The following is a 22621-nucleotide window of genomic DNA, read 5'->3' as shown; positions in this document are numbered from 1 at the left end:
ATTGTTACTTTATATATGGTAGTGTACAGTAGGGTTCTATAAATTAGCATACAGTACTACATGAAATATGTATGTGTCGATACACCCTTAAAGGGTACTACATGAAAAATAAAACATATCCCACCTTGCTGTTCCGAATGGATTTGGACATTGTATAATAATCCGTATGCGCCCAAACATCTGCATAATGCCACACTGCTATGTCCAAAATCACTGTTCTCTCTTCCGAGCCAAAAAACACGACTTCCGCATGTACCCTCACATGTGCTCTGAAACGTACTGGCGCATGACCAATGAAGCGCTGCATAAGCTATATTACCTCCATGTGGAAACACACTAGTCTGTGTGACAAACATGGTCCGTCTAATTTTCCATAAGGAAGGAACTTGTACCTGCTTTCGTTTTGTGCAGTAGACATCTTTCACATTGTACATGTTTCCTTCGCATGTTGTATTTTGATGTATTATTATGATTAATGTTGCATTCAATTAAAAAAATAAAAATCCGTCTGTGCTGTGTAAGTGGTTGCAGGGAAAAGAAAACACAAGACGGTATACAGAAATAACAAAAACATCCAAACAGACCCAGTTACAATGGCAAGCAAAAATCTACAAACGGAAAGAAAAACACACCGTTCCCCTGCCACAAGCTGTGGGATTTACAGGCTGAATTGGAACCTCACACCGTATAGTAAATTATGCATCATGTGTGCTTTCGTTGGCAAATATCGAAGTTGTGTCATTAACAGTTTCAATTATAATTTTCCTCAGCAACACAGTGTGGAGTAGTGGTTAGGGCTCTGGACTCTTGACCGGAGGGTCGTGGGTTCAATCCCTGGTGGGGACACTGCTGCTGTACCCTTAAGCAAGGTACTTTACCTAGATTGCTCCAATAAAAACCCAACTGTATAAATGGGTAATTGTATGTAAAAATAATGCGATATCTTGTAATAATTGTAAGTCGTCCTGGATAAGGGCGTCAGCTAAGAAATAAATAACAATAATAATATTAATTACTGTACACAGGGAACGTCAGAAATAATACCAGACAATATTTTATCAGATTGTTCAGAAACTGACAGGGAGATGGAATTTGTGTCCGAATTCAACTTTCCCACTCAACGGTGTGTAGATGTTTGTGCATGTGTTGCGTCAGGAAATGCAAATGAAAACCAGATACAAAGGATGAAAAAATGCAATATTTATTTTTTAGGTCGGATCATCCTCAAAGACCTCATTACGAAAGGAAATACATAGTTTCCTAATCTCATTAGCTAGTTTATTTGATATGTGTCAATTCTGCAAACATTCAGAATCAGCTGGAGCTGTATCTAAGACTGGGGATATATATTGAAATAACACAGTGCTGCTATAATTGTTGGTAGGTACCTTCATTAGTTGGAAATGAGAACAACTCCGTCTTGATTTTATTTTCCCTGCAACCACTTACACAGCAGACTTTTTTTTTTTTTGTTTTAATTGAATGCAACATTAATCATAATAATACATCAAAATACAACATGTGAAGGAAACCTGTACAGTGTGAAAGTCTACTACTCAAAACGAAAGCAGGTACAAGTTCCTTCCTTATGGAAAATTAGACAGACCATGTTTGTCACACAGACTAGTGTGTTTCCACGCGGAGGTAACATAGCTTACACAGCGCTTCATTTGGCATGTGCCAGTACATCTGACAGTACACGCGGAAGTCAAGTTTTTTGGCTCAGAAGAGATGCTCCAGAAGAATGATTTTGGACATTGGCAGTGCAGCACTATGCAAATGTTTGGACACATACAGATTATTATACAATGGCCAAATACATTCGGAACAGCAAGGTGGGATAGTTTGTTTTATTTTATGTAGTGCTGATGTACCCTTTAACAAGGGAATTTGCAGTAGACAAAGTACAACATTACATAGTTTGGATGTTGGACAACATTTTACTTGCTCTAAATTTTAAAACAACATTTCTTTTTACAGAGTACACAGTTTCAGCTTAAAAGGACAGAGCAATGTGAAGTCTTTACTGATTTTCGCAACAGATCTGACAGGATAAAGTCAAAGGAGATTCAGTCCGATTGCCAGTTATCAGTTACATTCAACAGAACTGTAAATTGAGTAAAAACTGCTAGCCAGGCAAACAAGCAAAATACAGCGAAAGCGTAACAATTTGGCCTGACTGTGCTTCAGGTGCTTTTGTGTTTGATTTGATATGGCTTTGTTTTGATCATAAACCAAGAGTGCAATATCATGTCTTTTAACTTTGTGTTAACATTAAAAAGCAAATAGGTAAACTACAATGGGAAAAAAAAACAATCCAGCAATCATGAAAAATAGTGTAAACTCTAAATCAGAATTGGGCAATAAATAATGGATATTCTGTTCCGGTTCCATTTCTGAGGAACATGATCTCTTCCCTATCCAGCAAGCTGAACTACCATTTGAAATATCATCAAATACACTGCAAGAAAACTGAGCACATATCAAGATACAACACTGATACAGAAGAATGGCACAGTCCCTCAGAAACCAATTTAATACATTCTAGTCTGCTGTTTTCTTTGGACAATTACACTGGGTTTCCACATCCTTAAGTGCTTATTTGGAATTGGGACATTAAACATATCTGGTAAATACAATGTTTAAATCCAATGGCCCTCAGGTTGTAATATTTCAAGATGCAGGATCATTGTAGAGTTCAGTAATATAAATCAACTTCAATTCTGTTTGATAACTTTGTTTCATCTAATTGAGGTCAAAAGTTTACATACCCCAATGGAAATTTATAATTTCTAGAAAACAAAGATTTTCAGGAAAAATCTTTTGAAGCAAAAGTTTTGCTTTTGTGGATGAGGGAAAAAAAAAGAAATAGATGTCTACAATTGTTTATTTCAGCATTTTTTTTTTTGCAAAACTCAAAAAATGCTAATTCAAAAGTATTCATACCCTTTGATGCTACGGTAGTATTGTCTACAACGTGCTAGATATTTCAATATGATAATGCAGAACCTAATTCTAGAAAAGTCTAGAAAATGCTGGATTGTATGTGAACATTCTTAGAGAGTATAAAAGGGGTAGGTATAGGATGATTGCTGTCATTACCAGTAAGTCAATATGGGAAAAAGTAAAGAGCTATCTGAAGACCTTAGGCAAGAAAATTATTTACTGTCAAAAAGCTGGAGAAGGCTACAAGGAGATTTTCAAGCATTTGAGTAGATCAATTTCAACTATTGTTTCTATTATCAAGAAGTACAAGACTCACAGCACTCTCACAACGCTACCTCGGTCTGGAAGAAAGAAGGTTCTTTCACCAAGAAGTAGAAGAATTGTGAGGAAGGTTAATAACAATTCGAGATTGACTGCCAAAGATATTCAAAGTGAATTGACTGCATGTGGGACTGGGGTTTCCATTTCAACCACAGGTCGAATATTGCATGGTGAAGATCTCAATGGTCGGCGGCCAAGGAAAAAGTCACTCTTAGGAAAACATCACAAGGATAATTGCTTAAAGTTTGCAAAATGGCATTTGAATGATGGATATGAGTTCTGGTCAAAGGTTATTATTGCTAAAGGTGCCTCAACTAGCTATTCATTTCATTTTCCTTGTCAGGGTACGAATACTTTTGAATTAGCACTTTTGAAGTTTTGCAAAAAAACCGCTGAAATAAATAACTGTAGACATCCATTTAAGAACATAAGAACGTTTACAAACGAGGAGGCCATTTGACCCATCTTGCTTGTTTGGTTGTTAGTAGCTTATTGATCCCAGAATCTCATCAAGTAGCTTCTTGAAGGATCCCAGGGTGTCAGCTTCAATAACATTACTGGGGAGTTGATTCCAGACCCTCACAATTTCTTGAAGCATTTTTTCCTCATCCACAAAAGCAAAACTTTTGCTACAAAAGATTTTTCCTATAATTATTTGTTTTCGCGAAATTTCTAGAAATTTCCATTGCGGTATGTAAACTTTTGACTATACACACACAAATACACACAACTGTATAATGTCTTGCTATGTACTTGAGACAACTCTAAATGTCTATTTTGTTGCCTCAACCATAAGATTCTCACTAGTATCCATCCACAGGAGTACAAGGCCCTATTTCCCCTCTGCAAAGTGTCTAGCAGGTTAGGCCATGTTCAAAATCACAAAGGATGCTTCAAATGAAACCATGGAGAGGGTATAACTGCGATGTCAAATGATCTTGGGGATATTTAATCATGGACTGGAGTGCTGGGGGCATATCTAGAGATCTTACCAGCCTGTTGGTGTGATAAGCCTCTTTAAGGTGTAAATTAAAAAGAATGAAACAGAAGTGCTTTAAAATTGATGTTTTTTTCCCTCCTGCTTCAGACATGTGATAGTGGTGAGAAACAATGTATGTGGTTAGATGCTTATGGAATGTTGACACTGTAGTTTTTTTTTTTTTTTGCTAATGTGTTCAGGGCCTGTCCTCCTGTGCCACGATGTTCGATTAGTTTTCCACAGTGGAATAAAGCACGAAAATAACAAAGCAGCTGTACATTTTTTTTGGTTGAATTCAAAACAACTGCAGGGATTCTGGTGCGAAAGGCAAAAGGAGCCTGTTACATTTATAACTTAATACAAACCACAATTTCTGTTCTTTACTTCATTACATTGGTTCATTTCTTAGAAATTCTAAAAGAAACAAATTCAACGACAAATGTTTCAACTGGAAGTCTTCATGACACTGAAAAAGACTCCTAATAAACATTTGTAATTGAATTTAAGTTTATTTTATTATTTCTAATTTCAGCATTACAGTGTTTAATATTTATAGATGCTTTATAAAGTTAATTTTAACCTCATGATCTTCCAGCTTATAATTTGTGGATTCATGACCTTGCCTCATTTAAAGAAAAATAATAATAATAATAATAATAATAATAATAATAATAATAATAATAATAATAATAATAATAATTTGGTGGCTCTTAACTGCAGAATCCCATTAAACAAACCACTGTTTTCAATCTCCACTGCTACATACCTCTTGTACATATTGCCCAACTCATTTTGCACTAATTTCAGCTCCCCCCTCACACACACAGCAGCACTATAAATGTGCTTATAATAGGCTCTAACATAGAGCATGGGAAATAAAATATTGAAGGGTGCAGTTAAAGTCTCCACATGTAGAAACAAAGCACAGGAAAGTATCAAACAAGAAGAAGTGTACTGTGTATGAAACCCCATTACTAAAATATTTTTTTTGTGAAGCTTACATTAATACTGAAAAAGCAAATGCTGGCTGTATGGTATGGAATTGAACGGTAAAAGACAGCAAAGTGTCTCAGGTTTCAGTAAATTGATCAGAATGGTCCCTATAAAAATTAAGTGAAGTTGATGAAAAAAAAAAAAAAAAAAAATAGATTAGGTGGGCTTTTTAAAACAAACACACAAACAAATCACCACCTTTCTATACCACTGACTTATGAGAAGTACATAAAATTCCACCCGAATAAGGATCTGTATATGGCTGTGATGCCGTGACTGCCAGAAAAAAAACTACCTCAAAGCAGTCAAAGCAGTGAAAAGGCCTATCAAACGGTAAGGGCAAGATCTTTATCAGCCTGAAGAGCTGTGCGGTACAATGCTTCCAGTTCAAGGAAAAGCTATGAGGCAAAACAATACACCAAAGACAAAACAAAGGCTAAAAACAAAAACTCTGTTTCCCACCCCTAGAAATGCACTGATTTACTGGTATTAATCACTTTTGCCCCTTAGCAACCTGAAGTACCCTAAGCAACAGTGCTTTCAATAGGATTAAGCCACTTCCGATGAATAAACAAAACAAAAAGTCACATGTAGTTCTGAGCCTTTCATCTCAGGCTGCTTGAAGTCCTACATTTTGAGTTCTGTGTATGATTTGTTGCTGTTTCCAGTAGTGAAAGGAGCTTTTGTGGAGTCAGTTGAAGAGAAGCCCTGATCAGAAGAGTGTAAAACGCTCTCCTGATGAGTAGCCAGTGCTAGGAGCTTTGCAGGAGCCGTCTGTAATGTGGCATCACTTCGTGTTCGGCGAGGTGCAGAGCAAACTCCAGAGCCACCAGCACTGGGAATTCAAATGCTATCAGCTCACGCCGGTTCAGACGGAACTTCTCTTCCAGTTTCTGAATGAATAAATAAAAGCAGGAAAAAAAAAGATTGACACTTGCATACATGGCCAACGTTTGTCAAATAAACTATTTTGACCAGATATACAAATGTACAAGGCCAAAACAAACTACTAAACAACTTTAGAAACCGTCTACCAGTCAAGAAGCTTCATTAGAGGACACTATCACACTGTAGATGAATGTGAGTGATAGAATGTCTAACTATAATTAATCTGCATTTTAAAGATTTAAAGGCTCTGTTTACTGTCCTATGTTCACAATAAAACCCCCGACTGTGAGACATTACTTTGATAGTTGGCCATATTTGTACTGTACATTCCTTGACGTGGTCAACTACCAGGCATTGTTGTCGGTGAAGGAAGCAAACCAGTATATTCTGCATTGTTGGAGAGTCAAATCTTCCTCATAGACCAGGAGCTAAGATATTCCAAGTGTACTGTTTAACAAGCACATTACTCCTGAAGAGCAAAGGAGCTTATTAATTAAGGCCACTATGAATTCCAAAAAAAACCAAAACATTCTAAGTTAGCTTCACATATAGAAAATCCTGTACTGCAGTTCGGTGTTAATTTGGTTTCCTAACTTGGCCTCGTCTTAGGAAAAATGAACTAAAACAGCGCTGGCTGTTGCATACTTACATCTATTAAATGTTTCACCTCGTGCTTCTTGAGGTCACTTCCTATTTTGGCTGCTAACAGCACGCAGGCGCCGGCACACAACTTGCGGTTCTGCTTGTTGAGCGTTCCCTTGAGGGCCAGCTTCTCGAAGTAGACGAAGGCCATGGCCACTGTGGGCTCCTCGAAGCTGCACTCGTCCAGGGCCAGCTTGCGCATCTCCCGCTTTAGGCTGAACACAGGAAAGAAAAAGGAGGGGAACTGAAGCGCAGTGATCATACTCTGAACCCTTCCACTGAAATAGGAGACTAAAAACATAGCACATCCATCAACATACAGTCAAGCTTAATAGTAACAACAGGAACATACTGTGCAAAGGGCATCAGAAAAGCTATGAGTTTCACACAACCTCATCAACTATGAAAACACAGTGCCTTCTTATCTGTATTATTATTTGGAAACCAATGATCTATAGTGAAGTAATTTTCTTTTTTTAGTGGCACACTACGGAATCACATCTACTCTTCAAATCCACTACAATCTTCATTATGAGCTTTCAAGCTTTTCTACCTATTGATGCATCTAAATGCAAATGCAGGGTAACACTGAACAGTCAATTAGATCATATTTGTGCATTCATTTGGGTATTATTTTTTTTGTAACTTACCTTCTTATCTTGCTCAAGGTCAACTTGATGTGAGGGAACTTCTCTTTAAATGTCTCGTTCATGTCTTTCTTGAGGTCAGATGGTTTCACATACTCAATCACGGTGGTCTGAAACAAGACAATGACAACAGACCCGGGTTACTATTTCTAAACATTCAATCCATAGACAACACAATGATGGCACACACAATACAGCGTCTTGCCTGTGCTAATTACCAGGCTGGCAAGTTTTTCCAGCTTGTACCAGCTTTCTCTCCATGTAAAGCCAATGGCTCCAGGCCCACAGTGGGCTAGCTACCTCCTGCCGCAGCTAACAGAAGCACAGGCGGGAGCGAGAACCCTGACCCCAGCAGCTATGATGGATTACCCCACTCTCAAAATTGGGTGGGGGCCACTCCGGAGGGCTTTCGGAAGAAGTTCTGGGAGGAGGTCTTTTCCGATAGTGAGCATCCCCGGGTGGTTGCTCATCGACTCCGGGATTACATGCTGGGAACCCGAAATACTGGTCCTGGCAGTCCAGTTACTGGAACGGTACCGGCCCGCGGGGCCAACACCCGCCAAGTCACTGGGAAAACCTGGGATTCCAGCACCAACCCTAAAACCTGCCCAGGGAAGGGCGAAAGGACCGAGGCAGGGTGGGGTACCCCGTCGCCCAGCTGCGGTGTTGGTGGCCATCTCATGCGGCCACCCTTCCGTAGAGCCCCATTGATGACTCCTGTGTTCAGACCCCCACTGGGAGCTTCAAGGCAAGAACCAAGTCCATTGAAGTGTTGGACAAGCCAGGTGGGCCACATCGCACGGAATTGCCCAGCCCACATATGGAATGTGACCTTGTCCATCCAGGTAAGAATGTTCAATTACTTCAAATCACTCCAGCAAATGGGTTTTGTCCTTCCTGTGACAGTGGAAGGTACACAAACCAAAGCTCTCTTGGATTCAGGGTGTAGTCAGTCCCTAATACAAGAAGAGTTAACCTCACCGGGGCATAAACGGTTAACGGGACAGGTTAATATTAAATGTATTCATGGGGCTATGCAAACCTATCCAAAGGTCTCAGTGGATTTAAAAATTGGGCAGACGGTGACGTGAGTACACGTGAGGTTATGCCCTCACTTGCCAGTGCCAGTCATTCTGTGGTGGGACTGCAAGCAGTTCATAACTTGGTTGGCTGCTGTGACTGCACTGCTCCCTCCGTTGGCGAAGAAGGAGAAAGTAATTGGAGACCTTTTGCCTTTCCACGACCCGGCTTGGTTTTGCCATAGATTCAAGCTCTGAAAAACAAAACAGGAATGCCGGGCTGCTAAGAATGAGGGCTGGCAATGGAAGGAATCCGATCGGTTTCAGGTGGGGGGCGGTTGGTGAAGGTTCTGGGGGGGGAGGCAGAGAAGCCAGCACCCCACCCCTTGTTCGCTGTATTTTTCACATACCTCTTCATAGTCGTGCATACCGATAAATCATCTCCTGATCACTCGTTTTATCAATACTTCTCAATAATTATTATTATTAATTATTTATTAGCAGACGCCCTTATCCAGGGCGACTTACAATTGTTACAAGATATCACATTATTTTTACAATTACCCATTTATACAGTTGGGTTTTTACTGGAGCAATCTAGGTAAAGTACCTTGCTCAAGGGTACAGCAGCAGTGTCCCCCACCTGGGATTGAACCCACGACCCTACGGTCAAGAGTCCAGAGCCCTAACCACTACTCCACACTGCTGCCCTGTAATAATGTGAACAGAGTCATTATTTTATTACTATAACATCTCAAAAAGCTCTGCAAATGTCTGATATTCTTTGAGCGTTGATGCAGAAGCAGCTATCTTGTTTGTTTATGTCCATTTTATCTCTGTCTGTGGTGACGGGGCTAAGTGTATTGCTCAGATCCTGCCCTTTTTATTTTTTTTTTCGGCTTCTCTCGGCTCCTATCGGTCTCCTATCAACATTGGACCGGAAAGAGAAAATTGTAATGTCGGACCTGGTCCAACATAGGACCGCAAAGGGTTAATGGGGACTAGCTGCGTTTTGGCAAACACTGCCGGGAATGCTAACTTGTCAGCCGTTGCCACTGGTGGAAGCTCTGTTTTAGCGTATTGGGGCAGACATAGCTGGATCGCTAGAGAGGAGAGCAGCGGGAGACACGCACCAGTTGGTCATCCAGGATTACGCTACGCGCTATCCAGAGGCCATCCCACTCCCCCCTGTGTCTGCTAAGTCTGTCGCCAATGAGCTTCTGAAGGTTTTCTCCCGGGTAGGTATTCCTCAGTTAATGCTGACCGACCACGGTACCAACTATGCCATGGCTGGTCTGCAAAATGCTGGTCAGAAATCACTGAGAATTTGCTACTTTACACACACACACACACACACACACACACACACACACACACACACACACACACAGAACCCAAGTCACTTTTGAATACACTGGTCTGGTGAAAGCACTAGCTTAAAATGCCCATTGCCTTATATTTATTACTTTAACTTATAAACTGTATCATGTGGCAGGGGGGTAACCACCTTAAAAATGCATTCATATAACTGTATTCTAAACTTTAAAGTAAAGAATGATTAAATATAAAACATTTTTAGGGAGTTGTATTTCCAGTGAGCCAAATTGCCAATTTAATTTTTTTTTCTTTTTTTTTTTTGCAGTGTAACACTACTTGGCATTTTTAAATGCATTTATAAATTAGCTTCTGAAAAAGAAAACCAGCAGTCAGAAAGAACCACTACAGTTCCAGTATATTACCAGTACCTGACTTTATGACAGATTAGTCTGCATTTAACCTTTAAACTTCTTAACCAACGCACTTTGTGTGCAAGAAGTGCCCTAGCTAGTTTAACCAGCTGCTTATTTTTCTAATCACCTCATACAGACATTCACACCAAAACCACTGTAAAGGAAAATGAGTGGGACAGCACGACACCGGTTGCCTTAGAAACAGTAAATGTCACTTGTTATGTTTAAAAATGAAAGGTATCATATTAACGTAGTACTGAAAAGGAACATTAACCTAATTGCTATTACACTGTCCTCATCTACTCATTTAGTGTAATTCTTTTACTGTTACCATAGTAAAATTAACAGCAGCCTTATGTGATGCAAAATACATATTACAAAAATATTCCATACTATGTTCAACAACAATAATAATAATAATAATAATAATAATAATAATAATAATAATAATAATAACACCGTGTAACAATTTTTTTTTCTTTTTTGTTCCTGGGTAGTAAGTGTTATTTCCTAATTGCTTATGCCTCAAAAGTATAGAAAATGGCTATTATTCCCCACAAACTTTGCTTTTGTGACCAGGACAGTGATATTTCAAAATGTACCTATTTTCCAGAACATTCCAGATAGATTCAGTGCTGAGTAAACTTGGAGTAACTTCTAGAACTTTCTAGAACTTTCCAGTAATATAAATAGTAGTATAAATACAGGGGCCTTAAGCCCACCAGTTCAGTTTAGTTCCAGCTGCCTAAGTGGATACATATCTGCATTTTTCTGAGATGGCATCAAGAGGCTGCAATGGTGGCATTCCTGATGGGTCTCCAAGGCAGTTTTACCAAGTTTCCCTGCTATCTTTGCCTTTGGGACAGCAGGGACACCAAGGCGCACTACCACAGGTGGGACTGGCCACAGCGGACCGAGTTCTCTGTGGGGAGGAACGTCGTCTAGTGGGAGCCACTGATGGACACTCGGAAGTTGCTGATGCCACCACTGCACATCAAATTGGGCCTTATGAAACAATTTGTCAGAGCTCTAGATAAGGAGTCGGCAGCCTTCAAGTACCTTCAAGACTTCTTCCCTAAGCTGTCTGAGGCAAAGGTCAAAGCCGGTGTCTTCGTCGGACCACAGATAAAGAAGATCCTGGAGTGCAATGAATTCCCCAAGAAGCTCACTAGTAAGGAGAAAGCGGCTTGGAACAGCTTTGTCGCAGTGGTTCGGGGCTTCCTGGGCAATCACAAGGCCGAAAACTATGTGGAGCTGGTTGAGACTCTGGTGAAGAACTACAGCACAATGGGCTGTAGGATGTCCCTCAAAGTCCATATCCTTGATGCTCATCTTGATAAATTCAAGGAGAACATGGGAGCGTACTCGGAGGAGCAAGGCGAGCGCTTCCACCAGGATATGCTGGACTTTGAACGCCGCTACCAAGGACATTATAACGAGAACATGATGGGAGACTACATTCGGGGGCTGATTCGTGAAAGATTTACAGTATAATCGTAAATCTCGAAAAACTACTCACATCTTTTGTAGTCATTTTTGTATTACTTTAGTATAAATACATGTTAATTTGGATTCATATGTTGTTTTTTTCTGACTTTATGTGAACGAAAAGACACAAATTTGCCCGTTTTCTCATTGGAAATAGGTAAATTTCAAAATATCACTGTCCTGGTCACAAAAGCAAAGTTTGTGGGGAATAATAGCCATTTTCTATACTTTTGGGGCATAAACAATTAGGAAATAACACTTACTACCCAGGAACAAAAATTGTGTTACATAGTGAAATAATAATAATAATAATATAGATTTGTTATCCCTTTTCTCTGCAAGAAAGTTCATGCAACCTACATTTCATTTTGAATAGTACCAGGTAATGCAAACACAGACATGACCTGCAAATGTGGATGAAGAGCTGTGGTGACATTTAGACACTGATCAAGAAATGATAACCCATGGAGATGCAACCCAGCAGAACATTTACTTGTGCTTTACATCCGTTTTCAATCTATGTAAACACTGTGCTGGACTGATTGGCAGAATAATTGTTTTACATTGCTCTAGAAAAACAGATTCAATCTTAACATTTTACCCCTTGGTGATTATAAAAGTTGTTTAAAAATCACTCTTAAGGAGTGTTTTTTTAATTGATTTTTTTTTTTCACATTTGTTAACTCAGGGACACAAGCTCTCTCGCTCTTCAGCCGGCCGACTGGACAATATGTCACTATGTCTACGATTGCATGTTCAATTAAATCGTCCTTATAGCCACTTTAAAGAAGCAACAAAAAATGTGATAAAAGTCCAATTAAATAAATGTATAAATGGCTAAATAATCTTTACCATATTGTTTTTTGTTTGTTTGTTCTTGGTTGTCTCTTCCACTCCTGGTCTTTGTTCCAACCCTGTTCTAAATTGTTTAATTGAACCAGTTAAACCTCCTTCCAGATGCTGATGTAGTTAAACAGGGATTGGAATGGGCCTTCAGGACTGTGATTGGACACCTGTGCTTTAATACCACTATAACAATAGCGGTCCTGGAATTAAAATGTAATCCCCTCTGTGAGCCAGATCAACAACCATGAGAGCAGCAGATGCAAAACAGTATAAAAACATAAACATTACACAATAGCTATAATGTAAAATGGATCTAGTAGGACACAGTGATACTTTTCTCTGTGAAAATAGGGGAAAGAGCTTGATCTACCCTCCTAAAAATACCAAGTTAGGAGGTATATTCCACAGGTTTGCGATGAACTAGAAAATAGTTTTTCCCTGTTCCACTATTGCTACACCAGTTATTGTGTGCTCACAAAATGGTAACCATTAAGGATTAGGTCGCTTTTTGTTTGTTTGTTTGTTTGTTGCTGAAACGACAAAACAGCTCTGAAAGATATTTGTATTGAATTTGCTGTTTTGCTGTAAACAGGAGGTGTTAAACTGTCTTCCCTCTGTGCTGTTAATCTTTAATGTTTTACCCTGGCAAGTGTGTCATATTATACCCCTATGCCTTTTCCACAGTTTAGCTGTCTTTAGATTACATACTGTACATGGTGATGAAGTCAAACAAATAATTTCAACTCAATTAAGAAAAACTGCTTTCAGACAGAGGACCATTACTTTCCTTTGTATACAAGTAGCCTTTGGAAACTAGTAGTATTTCCGGTGCCACTGACATGGATTAAGACAGCATCTTCCATTGGCCAAACGAGAGGAGGGTTTGCATTGCATTGTGAACCCCATGATGCTGTGGATTTATGCATATCACACATATCTGTTGGGGAACTGAGCACTGGCCAGGAATCCATGGGCGTCAAAAAGCTAATGCTGGGTATAATATTCTTACAGTGTAAGAATATTATCTGTACAGTGAAACATAATTAAATCCATATTCTCCAGAGTGTTTAAATTCATTTTTAAAGAATTAGGCATTCTTTAAAAAGACTGCTACACGTTGTTACCCTTAAACTCCATATTCTTTGACTCTTATTCCACTTTGACTCTTATTTCCCCAGAGGGGAGGAGCCGCCGCTTCCGGAGCCCAGAGGGGAGGAGCCGCCGCTTCCGGAGCCCAGAGGGGAGGAGCCGCCGCTTCCGGAGCCCAGGGGGGAGGTGAAAAGCATACCTCCACCACAGCCCCGACCACCACCCCTACGGTCCAGTCCGGCACCGCTGCGTCCAGTCCCTCACCCCTTGCTCCAGGACACCCGGCCGGTCTTCCTGGACCTCCCTGTGCTAGGCCTAGAGCCCAGGAGTCTGCAGCACTGGCCACAGCTCTGCCCCTGGTTCCCTGCTCCGCTCTCCCCGAGCACCCAGACGTCGCTGGGCTGCTGCCAGACGTCGCTGTCGCTCCCCCTGTTCGCTGCTTCGCTTCCCCTGGGTGATCGGACATCACTGCGCCGGTTCCCAGGGGAAGATCTTTGTCCACTGCTGCATCCTCCAGTGCCACGGCCTACGCTCCGGTCGCCCCTGTCGAACCGTTGGGTCCCCTTGTCGCCGGTGCGCGGTCCTTACCTGGCGGGGCCGGGATGTGGACCGATCCACCCTCAAGTCCGCCCGTGGAAAAGAGCAGAAAAGGACATTGATGGACTTGAGGTTGGGTGGGTAGGCTTTAAGGGAGGAGGTGGCCGTCTCGTGGCCTGTGTCTTGTAAAGACAAGGGGGGGGATGTGTGAAGTAGCGGGTTATGAGAAACAGCAGGGAGGGGGTTAAAACCTCCCTGCGAGAGAAACATGTGCGTATGCACATTTTGTTTAATTGTTTTATTATTTTGTTTAATTGTTTATTGTTTAATTATCACCCACACCAGATATATATTGTAAATTAATGTTAGGTGCAGGGTATATAAGACGTGCAGCTTGGCTGTACGTGGCTGCTGAGTAGGAGACAGAAGACGTGCTCTGTTTCCGAGCAGCCCTAAGAGTAAGTGCTGTGTTTGTGTTTGTGTTTGCAGGTAAACGGCTTAGCCGTCCTGCAAGGTAGTGAGGGAAAAACCTGTTTAAGCGCTCCAGTGGGAGTTAGGTGTTTATTTTGTGTTTGTTTTATTTTGTGTGTTTATTAAAAATTAGCGCAACCGCGCTTTAAAAAAAAAAACTCCATTTCTGTGTGCTGGGTCCTGATTTTAATGGGGCACGAACCCGAGTGAGTGCCGGGCCGTTACAAATGCTACTTCAGAACATACTGTTAAGGCCAGACCATTTCCACTGTATGTATTTCATTTATTTTTTTTATAAATAAACACAGTATGTTCTGAAATGGCATTAAAAAGACATTCCCAATGACTACACCGTGGCCGTGCTGCAGATGCAGAACGGCAACACACAATGGCAAGCAGTATAAAAGTGTTTGAATACATTTCAAAAGGGTTCTGATAGAAACTGTTGCCACGGCACCATAAAAAGATGCTAATTTCTGGGACAGTATGCTATAAAGTACTGTAATGCAGTCAGAGGCCAGAGGAACAAGTGCTTGGCATAGTATGATATTGAACATTTCTTCTTTTTCTTCTCCTTCTCCTCCTCCTCCTATGTGTGACTGGATATATAAGCAACCCCACAACTACTGGCATATAACATTTCAGAAATACTAGACAGGATGACTTGGGTGAATTACTGTAAGAGGGATGAACGAGGACAACATTAAGTCAATCATAGACCATGTGCAAACAGCTGTGCCTCAGACAGAAGTATACTTCCTTTTGATGATTAAAATAAAATAAACTTGCCTCTCAAATCTCCCAGACAAATGGCTGTAGCCTCTGTTGGGTGCCCAATTAGCCACACCTGGCTCAGGTACACAAATATTGTGCTTTGAATACCAGAGCATGGCTCAACAATTGTCTTCCAGTCTGACTGGGTAACTCTTGGTAAGAATTTGGTCCTTAAGGGCATCACTGTATTTGACCCGGTAAGTGGTGTAGGCAGAGGTCGCTCCTTAATGCTTTCAAGCCGAATTAGCATGTGCCACAACATGTGCACAAAGCGTGGCAACAACATGTTCAACTGAATAAAGAGGCAGAGCGCAAGTGCTCGTCTGTAAGGGTTGAGTACCTGTTGACATTTGATGCTTGTGGCTGCTTTGACGCGTCAAACATTATTTGAGGTTTTTACCTTTTCTTCAAACATCTGAACCACAATCCACTTGTAATGTTTTTCATACTAAAATAATTCTGTTTTTTGAAATCTGTGTTGAATTGACAAACGCAAACTACAACTCTTAAAAGCCAGTTTGAAGAAATGCTGTTTTATATATATATGGTGGATGGTTGATTTCTGTTAAATACACCTTTGTGTTTTTTCTAGAGAACAACCTTCAGAAGGTGTAAATAATATGATGACATCACCTACCATGTAAGAAGGGAATATCAGGACCCTCTTGTGTTTCCCGCACGGCCACTGGGGGTCATCGAGAAGGTTCGGGTCATATTCCAAAAAGTCTGCAATGTCACTCCCTGCAAAAGAGAGAGAAGAAAAACAAAAAAACAGGAGGGTTTTAAAGCCGAGATCCTAATACTAATGCTCTAAACCAGCGGTACTCAGTTATTTTAGTGAAGGTCCAAAATTCTTGGTTACAGCAAGGTCAAGGTCCGGAGCACATTTTCACTCCCATCCCCATGCCGACAAACAAAACACAGAGCTACACAAATATAGTTTTACACATGGTGTTAGTTTGAGAGTTCTTGTTAAAAGTAGTTTTTGGGAATCAAAACTCTGTCTCATTTTTACTCGTCTGCCTTCTTTACTGACTTGTTACTGCATGAGTTCTTTCCCTGCCATAACCATAGAATTGTATAACTACTGTATTCTTATATGTCTGTGTTATCGGAGCTAAACATTGTGTTTCACCATTGCAAAAACCAAGCAAACTGTAGCAAACAAAACTGAAGCAGAAGAAGAAAAAAAAACTGCACAGAAAAATCACTGCTTTCTCTTTCAAGTGAATTAAAAATAAAAACACCTTACAAATAACAAAAAAACCTCCAGTAATATTACATAAAAACATAGATTGGCATATGACTTAGCGGTCCGGTCAAAACGTACTTGCGGTCAGGATTCGGGCCAGAATCTGCCTATTGAGTACCCCTGTACTACAGTATAGTACTACAGTACACCCAATAGTACATACTATAATTACTATAGTACTGTACAATACTCACTATAGTAACTATGGTGTATATTACAGTATAGTACATACTATAGTATATACATGTAACAGGGCGAGCAGCCCTGTATATTGTTTATTTATTTTTAGATAGGGGTCTCCCCCTCCGCCCCTGTGCAGATTGTTGTGTTTGTTTATTTTTGATTATTATATTTATGTCGGCGAGCGCCGTAAGTTTTATTGTTTGTATTTAGGACGGCGTAGCCGAATGTGTGTGGTATTATTTAGTAGCGTGGATGGGAAGTCCCATCCACGCAGTATTTAAAAACTCGTGCAGAAGGTGGCCATCTCCCGAATTAATTAAGTGATTTAATTTGTTGCTAATCGGGAGATGGTCACCTGTTATAAAAAGCCTGCAGCTCTCTAGCTCGAGGTGGGAGTTCAGAGCAGGAACCAGAGAGCAGAGAGACGGTGAGTAAAAACGAAAACGAAACTTAATAAAAGAAACATAGGAACAGTGAAGGCAATCTGCCCAGCCTGACCTTTCTTTATATATTTTGTGTTCGTGATTTGTTTTTGTTAAACCTTTTATTTTGCTCTGTGAGCACAAGTGTTTTTTGTTTAAAATATTTTATTTATTTTTGTTTGCTTAATAAAAACGGCAAACACCACTTGAACTGCAGTACTTGCCCTGGTGTCAGTTTTTGTTCCTGCTTCTGCCTGACGTCAGACCACTCGTCATCCCTGTCACAATACAGTACTAGAATAGACACTATAGAATTCTATTGAGTACCCCTGTTCTAAATGTGTCTGATAACCCAGATAGATTAGAAGTTCCAAACCATGCTTGATTAGTTACCTGCTAATGGGGGCACATTTGAAGTGGATATGGTGCCAATTTCAAAATCAGTTTACCCAGCCAGTGATCATAATTTATCTTGGATTCATGTGTTGTGAATCAACCAATACTACAAGGTTTGAGAAGCACTATTTGCAACCGTCATCACCTTCACTATGAAACTGAGATTTACTAGTACCAGCTAGTCTAGTCTATTCATTGATATCATGGACCCTGAATACACAGAAAAGGCCTTGAAAAATTGTTCTAGCCTGACCCTGGTAAGGATGACAGCACCAGCCTGTCCCCTTGCCTGCTTAACCCTGAAAACAACAATAACCCATAGAGACCACCTGTAGTTAACAGTCACCGGCAGCAGTATAAACAATATAAAAGGCATGCAGCATAAACAATATTCTAAGCCACTTGAGGATTGTTTCTGTAAACCAGACAGTGAATGTAAAGGGAAATCCTGTTTACAAACAGCACCATTATTATTATTTACTTTGAATGGGTTATACCTGACCGGCTTTTAAGTATTTTTAATACTAAATTAATAAAAAGTGCATCGAATAGTTTATCAGGTTGTAATATCTGAAACACTATAAATGTTTTAAAAAAAATAAAATAATAATAATAATAATAATAATAATAACAATAACAATAATAACAATAATAATAATAATAATAATAATAATAATAATAATAATAATAATAATAATTCCAGTGGATTCTGACATTTTGCATTAGCTCCAGATGCTGTGCTAGAGATTGTTCCGAGCATTTCCATAATTTAAATAACCTGCTGAACTGTAAAATTTGAACCAAAGTTTATATAAACATTGCTTTAAAACAAAACCCTTTCTTTTTACAGTGCTAATATTGTACAGAGGTAATGTTCTAACACAACGCATGCCTAAGAACAGGTAAGCCTGTTTGCAACCAAGCCAGCAATTCCATTAAATTATGTGAGGGTCATTCTACACCAAACAACCAAAAAAGGGACATTTCGTTGCCTGTCCGTCTCAGATTTTCCTAGAAAAAATTCACCTGGGAGTTTTCTGACATACTGAGTTCAGAAATGAACTAAGTAAGGTTTTGGTAGTTTCAAATGTGTCATCATAACAACGAAGTCCCAAGTCCCATATGCAAGTTCGTAACCCCTCAGCTCCAAGCTAGTGCCATTGGAAGCCCACATTGTTACTTTTTCCTCTAGATCAATCCTCAGAGAATGCACAATTAAAGAAATAGCCAGTTTGGATAGAACTATGTGGCACTTTAGCTTCACCAAAGTGGCTGTAAGCAATTCAGAAGAACTATAATGTTAAACCCTTACATTAAACCCAATGTTTTACAATGCTCACAACAAAATGCCAAACCAAATTCACCTGGTTCTTACTGAAAATGCTGCTCGGAGGAGTTTGACACATGAAACTTCAGATCTTTGCCTCCAATTTAAGCCACTTACTTGCAAGGTTAAATAACTCAAGACAACATGTGAAAACGAGGTGTGACATCTCAGTTGTCGTCACTGCACAATGACTTGAAGGGTGCACCTGCCATCTGTTTTCCATTGTTGTTAACCGATGCATAATATTCAGCTACAGACAGGGCAAGTGTGGTGTACCGCTGTGTAAAACCATTGATATTATCAAGTAAAACAAGGTTACTAAAATGGAATTAATTACCAATGGTGAGAAAGCATCACATTTCCCTATCCAGCACTCTCTTCTAGAATAACAGGCATCACTTGCGGTGGGGAGGTAATGTTCCAACGAGGCAGCTGTATTTATGGTGCTGTAATAGAAGGAGCTCACTCACCTGCATCAATACTCCCCTGGGTGCTGTTGGCTCTGGCCAATATAAGGCTGCGATGGCTTGTGTTTCGGAACTGGGAGAAGGAAGCAGTGGAGTCGATGGTGTTCCTCCGTGTGCTCAGGGCGTTTGTAGGGTACAGGAACTGTGTGTAGGAGACAGTCTGTGGAGACAAGACCCACAGGCTCAGTAAATCCACAGCCTCCCCCACACACTGACATGGTTGGATAAACTATACAAGCATCAGGTGGAGGACAGCCCACTTCTGTCTCCAGAGTTACCAAACATAATTATTTTATTTGAAGTCCTGCTTTACCTTCTTCCTTTTTCTTCCACTGATGAGCAATCAATTTATCAATTTAGGATACTGACCTGAAAATGCTGCAATGCTACAGCTAATTAACAATAAAAAAAAAATTCATAGAAAGTAGTCTGCGGTGACATCACAGCTTCAATTCCTTCTCAGCTGAACTCAAGAATTCAAAATTATAGGTATAAAAATATTTCTGTGACGTGTCAGTAAACACCCTTTGACTTGGAAAACATTCTCATTACGGTACTTAGTGTTCCAAATTGTAAATGATTGACAGTTTTTCCCAGGTATACTACTGAAGTCCAAAAACTTCTACTGTGTGCAGAGTAAAAAAAAAAAAAAAAAGAGTTTATTCTTCAGAAATTATATTTATGCAGATGCCATGTTCATACAGTAATCTCAGTCTCCAGGTGGGAGTGAATCTTATTCAACTGTGTTCATGTATGACCCCATGCTCCCGTTGTGAGCCTCACCTTGCCGTCGGCCCCCAGCTCGACGCCCTCGAGGCCGATCACCATCTCTTTGGTACCCACACCTCCAGAAGGATGACGCTGTCGTCCACCCTCCAGCTTCAGCTCCCTACCAAGAGAGCAGCAGTGTTAATCCACTGCATATAGACAAAACACCGTCACCAAGTTCCCAATACCTACATACTCCCAATAACCAGGTATAAACAAGCACTCATATGAGTCATTCAGATTCAGAACCTTAACCATGGGTGCTTTCTTATGCAGGATATTCCTAAATGAGATGCCACACCTCATTTTCACTGGAGATTTCTGTATAATAATCTATTTTCACAGCTGTAATGGGCAGTTTTTTTATATAAATTTAGTCGTTGCCAATTATTTTTATTATTTTCTCCCAATTTGGAACGGCCAATTATTATCTGAAGCTTAGCTCACCGCTACCACCCCTGCGCTGACTTGGGAGGGCGAAGACGAACACACGCTGTCCTCCAAGGCGTGTGCCGTCAGCCGACCGCTTTTTTTTCCCTACTGAGGACTCACCATGCAGTCACCCAAGAGCTACAGCGTCGGAGGACAACACAGCTCTTGGGCAGCTTACAGGCAAGCCCGCAGGTGCCCGGCCAGACTACAGGGGTCGCTGGTGCGTGGTGAGCCGAGGACACCCTGGCCGACCTAACCCTCCCTCCCCCCGGGCGACGCTTGGCCAATTGTGTGCCGCCCCCTCGGAGCTCCCGTCCACGGTCGGCTGTGGAATAGCCTGGACTCGAACTCGCGACGTCCAGACTATAGAGCGCATCTTGCACTCCACGTGGAGCACCTTTACTGGATGCGCCACTCAGGATCCCCTGTAATGGACAGTTTTGAGGACTTCTGTGTCAGTCTTCCATTTCATAAAGTCTGCTAACAGATTTGCTGGCTCCAAATCCATGGCTAACTGTTAAGCAAAAAGTTTTTTTTTTTGTTTGTTAGGATTGGAGTTCCGCTGTGTGATATGTACTGTAATACTGAGAATGCTTGGCTCTTTTTACCTTTTCTTCAGTCTAAATGGCATAACCAAGTGTATTTTTGTGGTGAATTCAGTTTAATTCAGAATCAATACACCACTGATCTCCAACTGCTGTGCTGCAGTTACTAACTCCACCATACCAGCAAGACGTATATAATTAACCTATATATACGTAAATTACTAAGGAGATTTAAGTTAAAGAGCAGTGACATGCCATCTTAATGATTAGCAGGCTTGAGTAGAACTAGACCACAGAGTACACTGCTCCTGTTGAAGAGGCAAAAGAAAGTAACATGAAAAAGTAGATCACCATAACTTGTATCCACTTTATGCAAGTTTGACAGACAGACAGAGGCCTTTATTTACTCCCAGATTCTTTCCCTCTCCAAAAATTGCTGCCTAATTAAGGAGCTATTGAGAATGCAGAAGACAAATTTCACAGTAACCTAGTGTCACCTTGCTTTTCCTTCAGACAGCAGCCGATTGGGCTGATCTGAGCCAAGTTCCTGTAGCCAAGTGTTCAAGTCACTTACCTCTGATTGCTGTCACAGCTCCACTACACTTGGTTTTATATTGTTGAGTGTTTAATTTGATTAAATCATAAATTATGGGGTTGTTTGGTGATGTCGGTTTAAATAAGATTATTCAAAAAAGCTGATTTCATTTTTGTTTTCTCTGTAAAGCACAGTTTTGCCCTAAAGCCAGAAATGTATACTAAATGTACAAAGCAACCCCGTGCTCCCATCACACAATTCCAGCTTTATTTCCAATTTGGCCCTAAAAGCAATATTCACAACTAACAATAGCATATTATTATCACAGCAAAATTAAGATCTCATTGCCTGCCTAGGAGAAGTGTATGCTATATTATACACTGTAGGATCTTTTAAATGTGCACGTACATTATTACAACTTTTTTCTCAAATTCTACAGAAGGATGTTATATTATACCAAGTTAAAACAGTTCAACATTTAGCCACCCGCAGCACTGCATGACAACTGAATGTTAATTAAAAAAAAAAAAAAAAACAACAACAAAAAAACCCCCACATTTTTAGGGGAATAAATATCAGCTACTTTTATAGGTTAGCAGGTCTATACAAAGGCCATATTACATCTTTGGAGTGAATATGGCCACTTTAACGTGTCATTCTGCCCCACTTCCACTGTGTGGATCGTTACAACTACAAATAATGCCTTTCAGGTGTTGAAGCAACTCATCAGCATCCACACCTGCACTAGCATTAAAAGTGTCTACCCTCCGAAACATTTCTGTCAGTATTATTCTCCCAGAGATCAAACGACCTATATTTTGCCTTCATTTAGATCTGCACTGCTTCAATAGTAAACTCTCAGTTTTTATAGCTCGTGATCCAAGTGGTCACTTAGAGCACACGTAAGGGGAACAAAGTTTGTTT

At 40.3% G+C, this 22621-nt stretch overlaps 1 protein-coding gene across 3 annotated transcripts in view; it reads right to left on the bottom strand.

Annotated features, from left to right (window-relative positions):
- Positions 1–1185: 1185 nt before the first annotated feature.
- Positions 1186–22621, bottom strand: part of LOC117399617 (CDK5 and ABL1 enzyme substrate 1-like) — a 46814-nt gene continuing 25378 nt past the window's right edge. For all 3 annotated transcript variants that reach the window (XM_033998906.3, XM_059022071.1, XM_033998909.3), the window contains 6 exons: positions 20201–20306; positions 19421–19577; positions 16008–16111; positions 7420–7526; positions 6777–6984; positions 1186–6132 (listed from right to left, as the gene is read on the bottom strand). In XM_033998906.3, the coding sequence (XP_033854797.1) occupies positions 5992–6132; positions 6777–6984; positions 7420–7526; positions 16008–16111; positions 19421–19577; positions 20201–20306 (823 nt within the window). In that variant the 3' untranslated portion in view covers positions 1186–5991. The remainder of the gene's footprint in view (positions 6133–6776; positions 6985–7419; positions 7527–16007; positions 16112–19420; positions 19578–20200; positions 20307–22621) is intronic.

Source organism: Acipenser ruthenus, chromosome 4, assembly GCF_902713425.1.
Source record: "Acipenser ruthenus chromosome 4, fAciRut3.2 maternal haplotype, whole genome shotgun sequence".
Taxonomy (NCBI): domain Eukaryota; kingdom Metazoa; phylum Chordata; class Actinopteri; order Acipenseriformes; family Acipenseridae; genus Acipenser; species Acipenser ruthenus.
The sequence above is the reverse complement of the archived record's forward strand: the minus strand, read 5'-3'. Positions and strand labels throughout refer to the sequence as shown.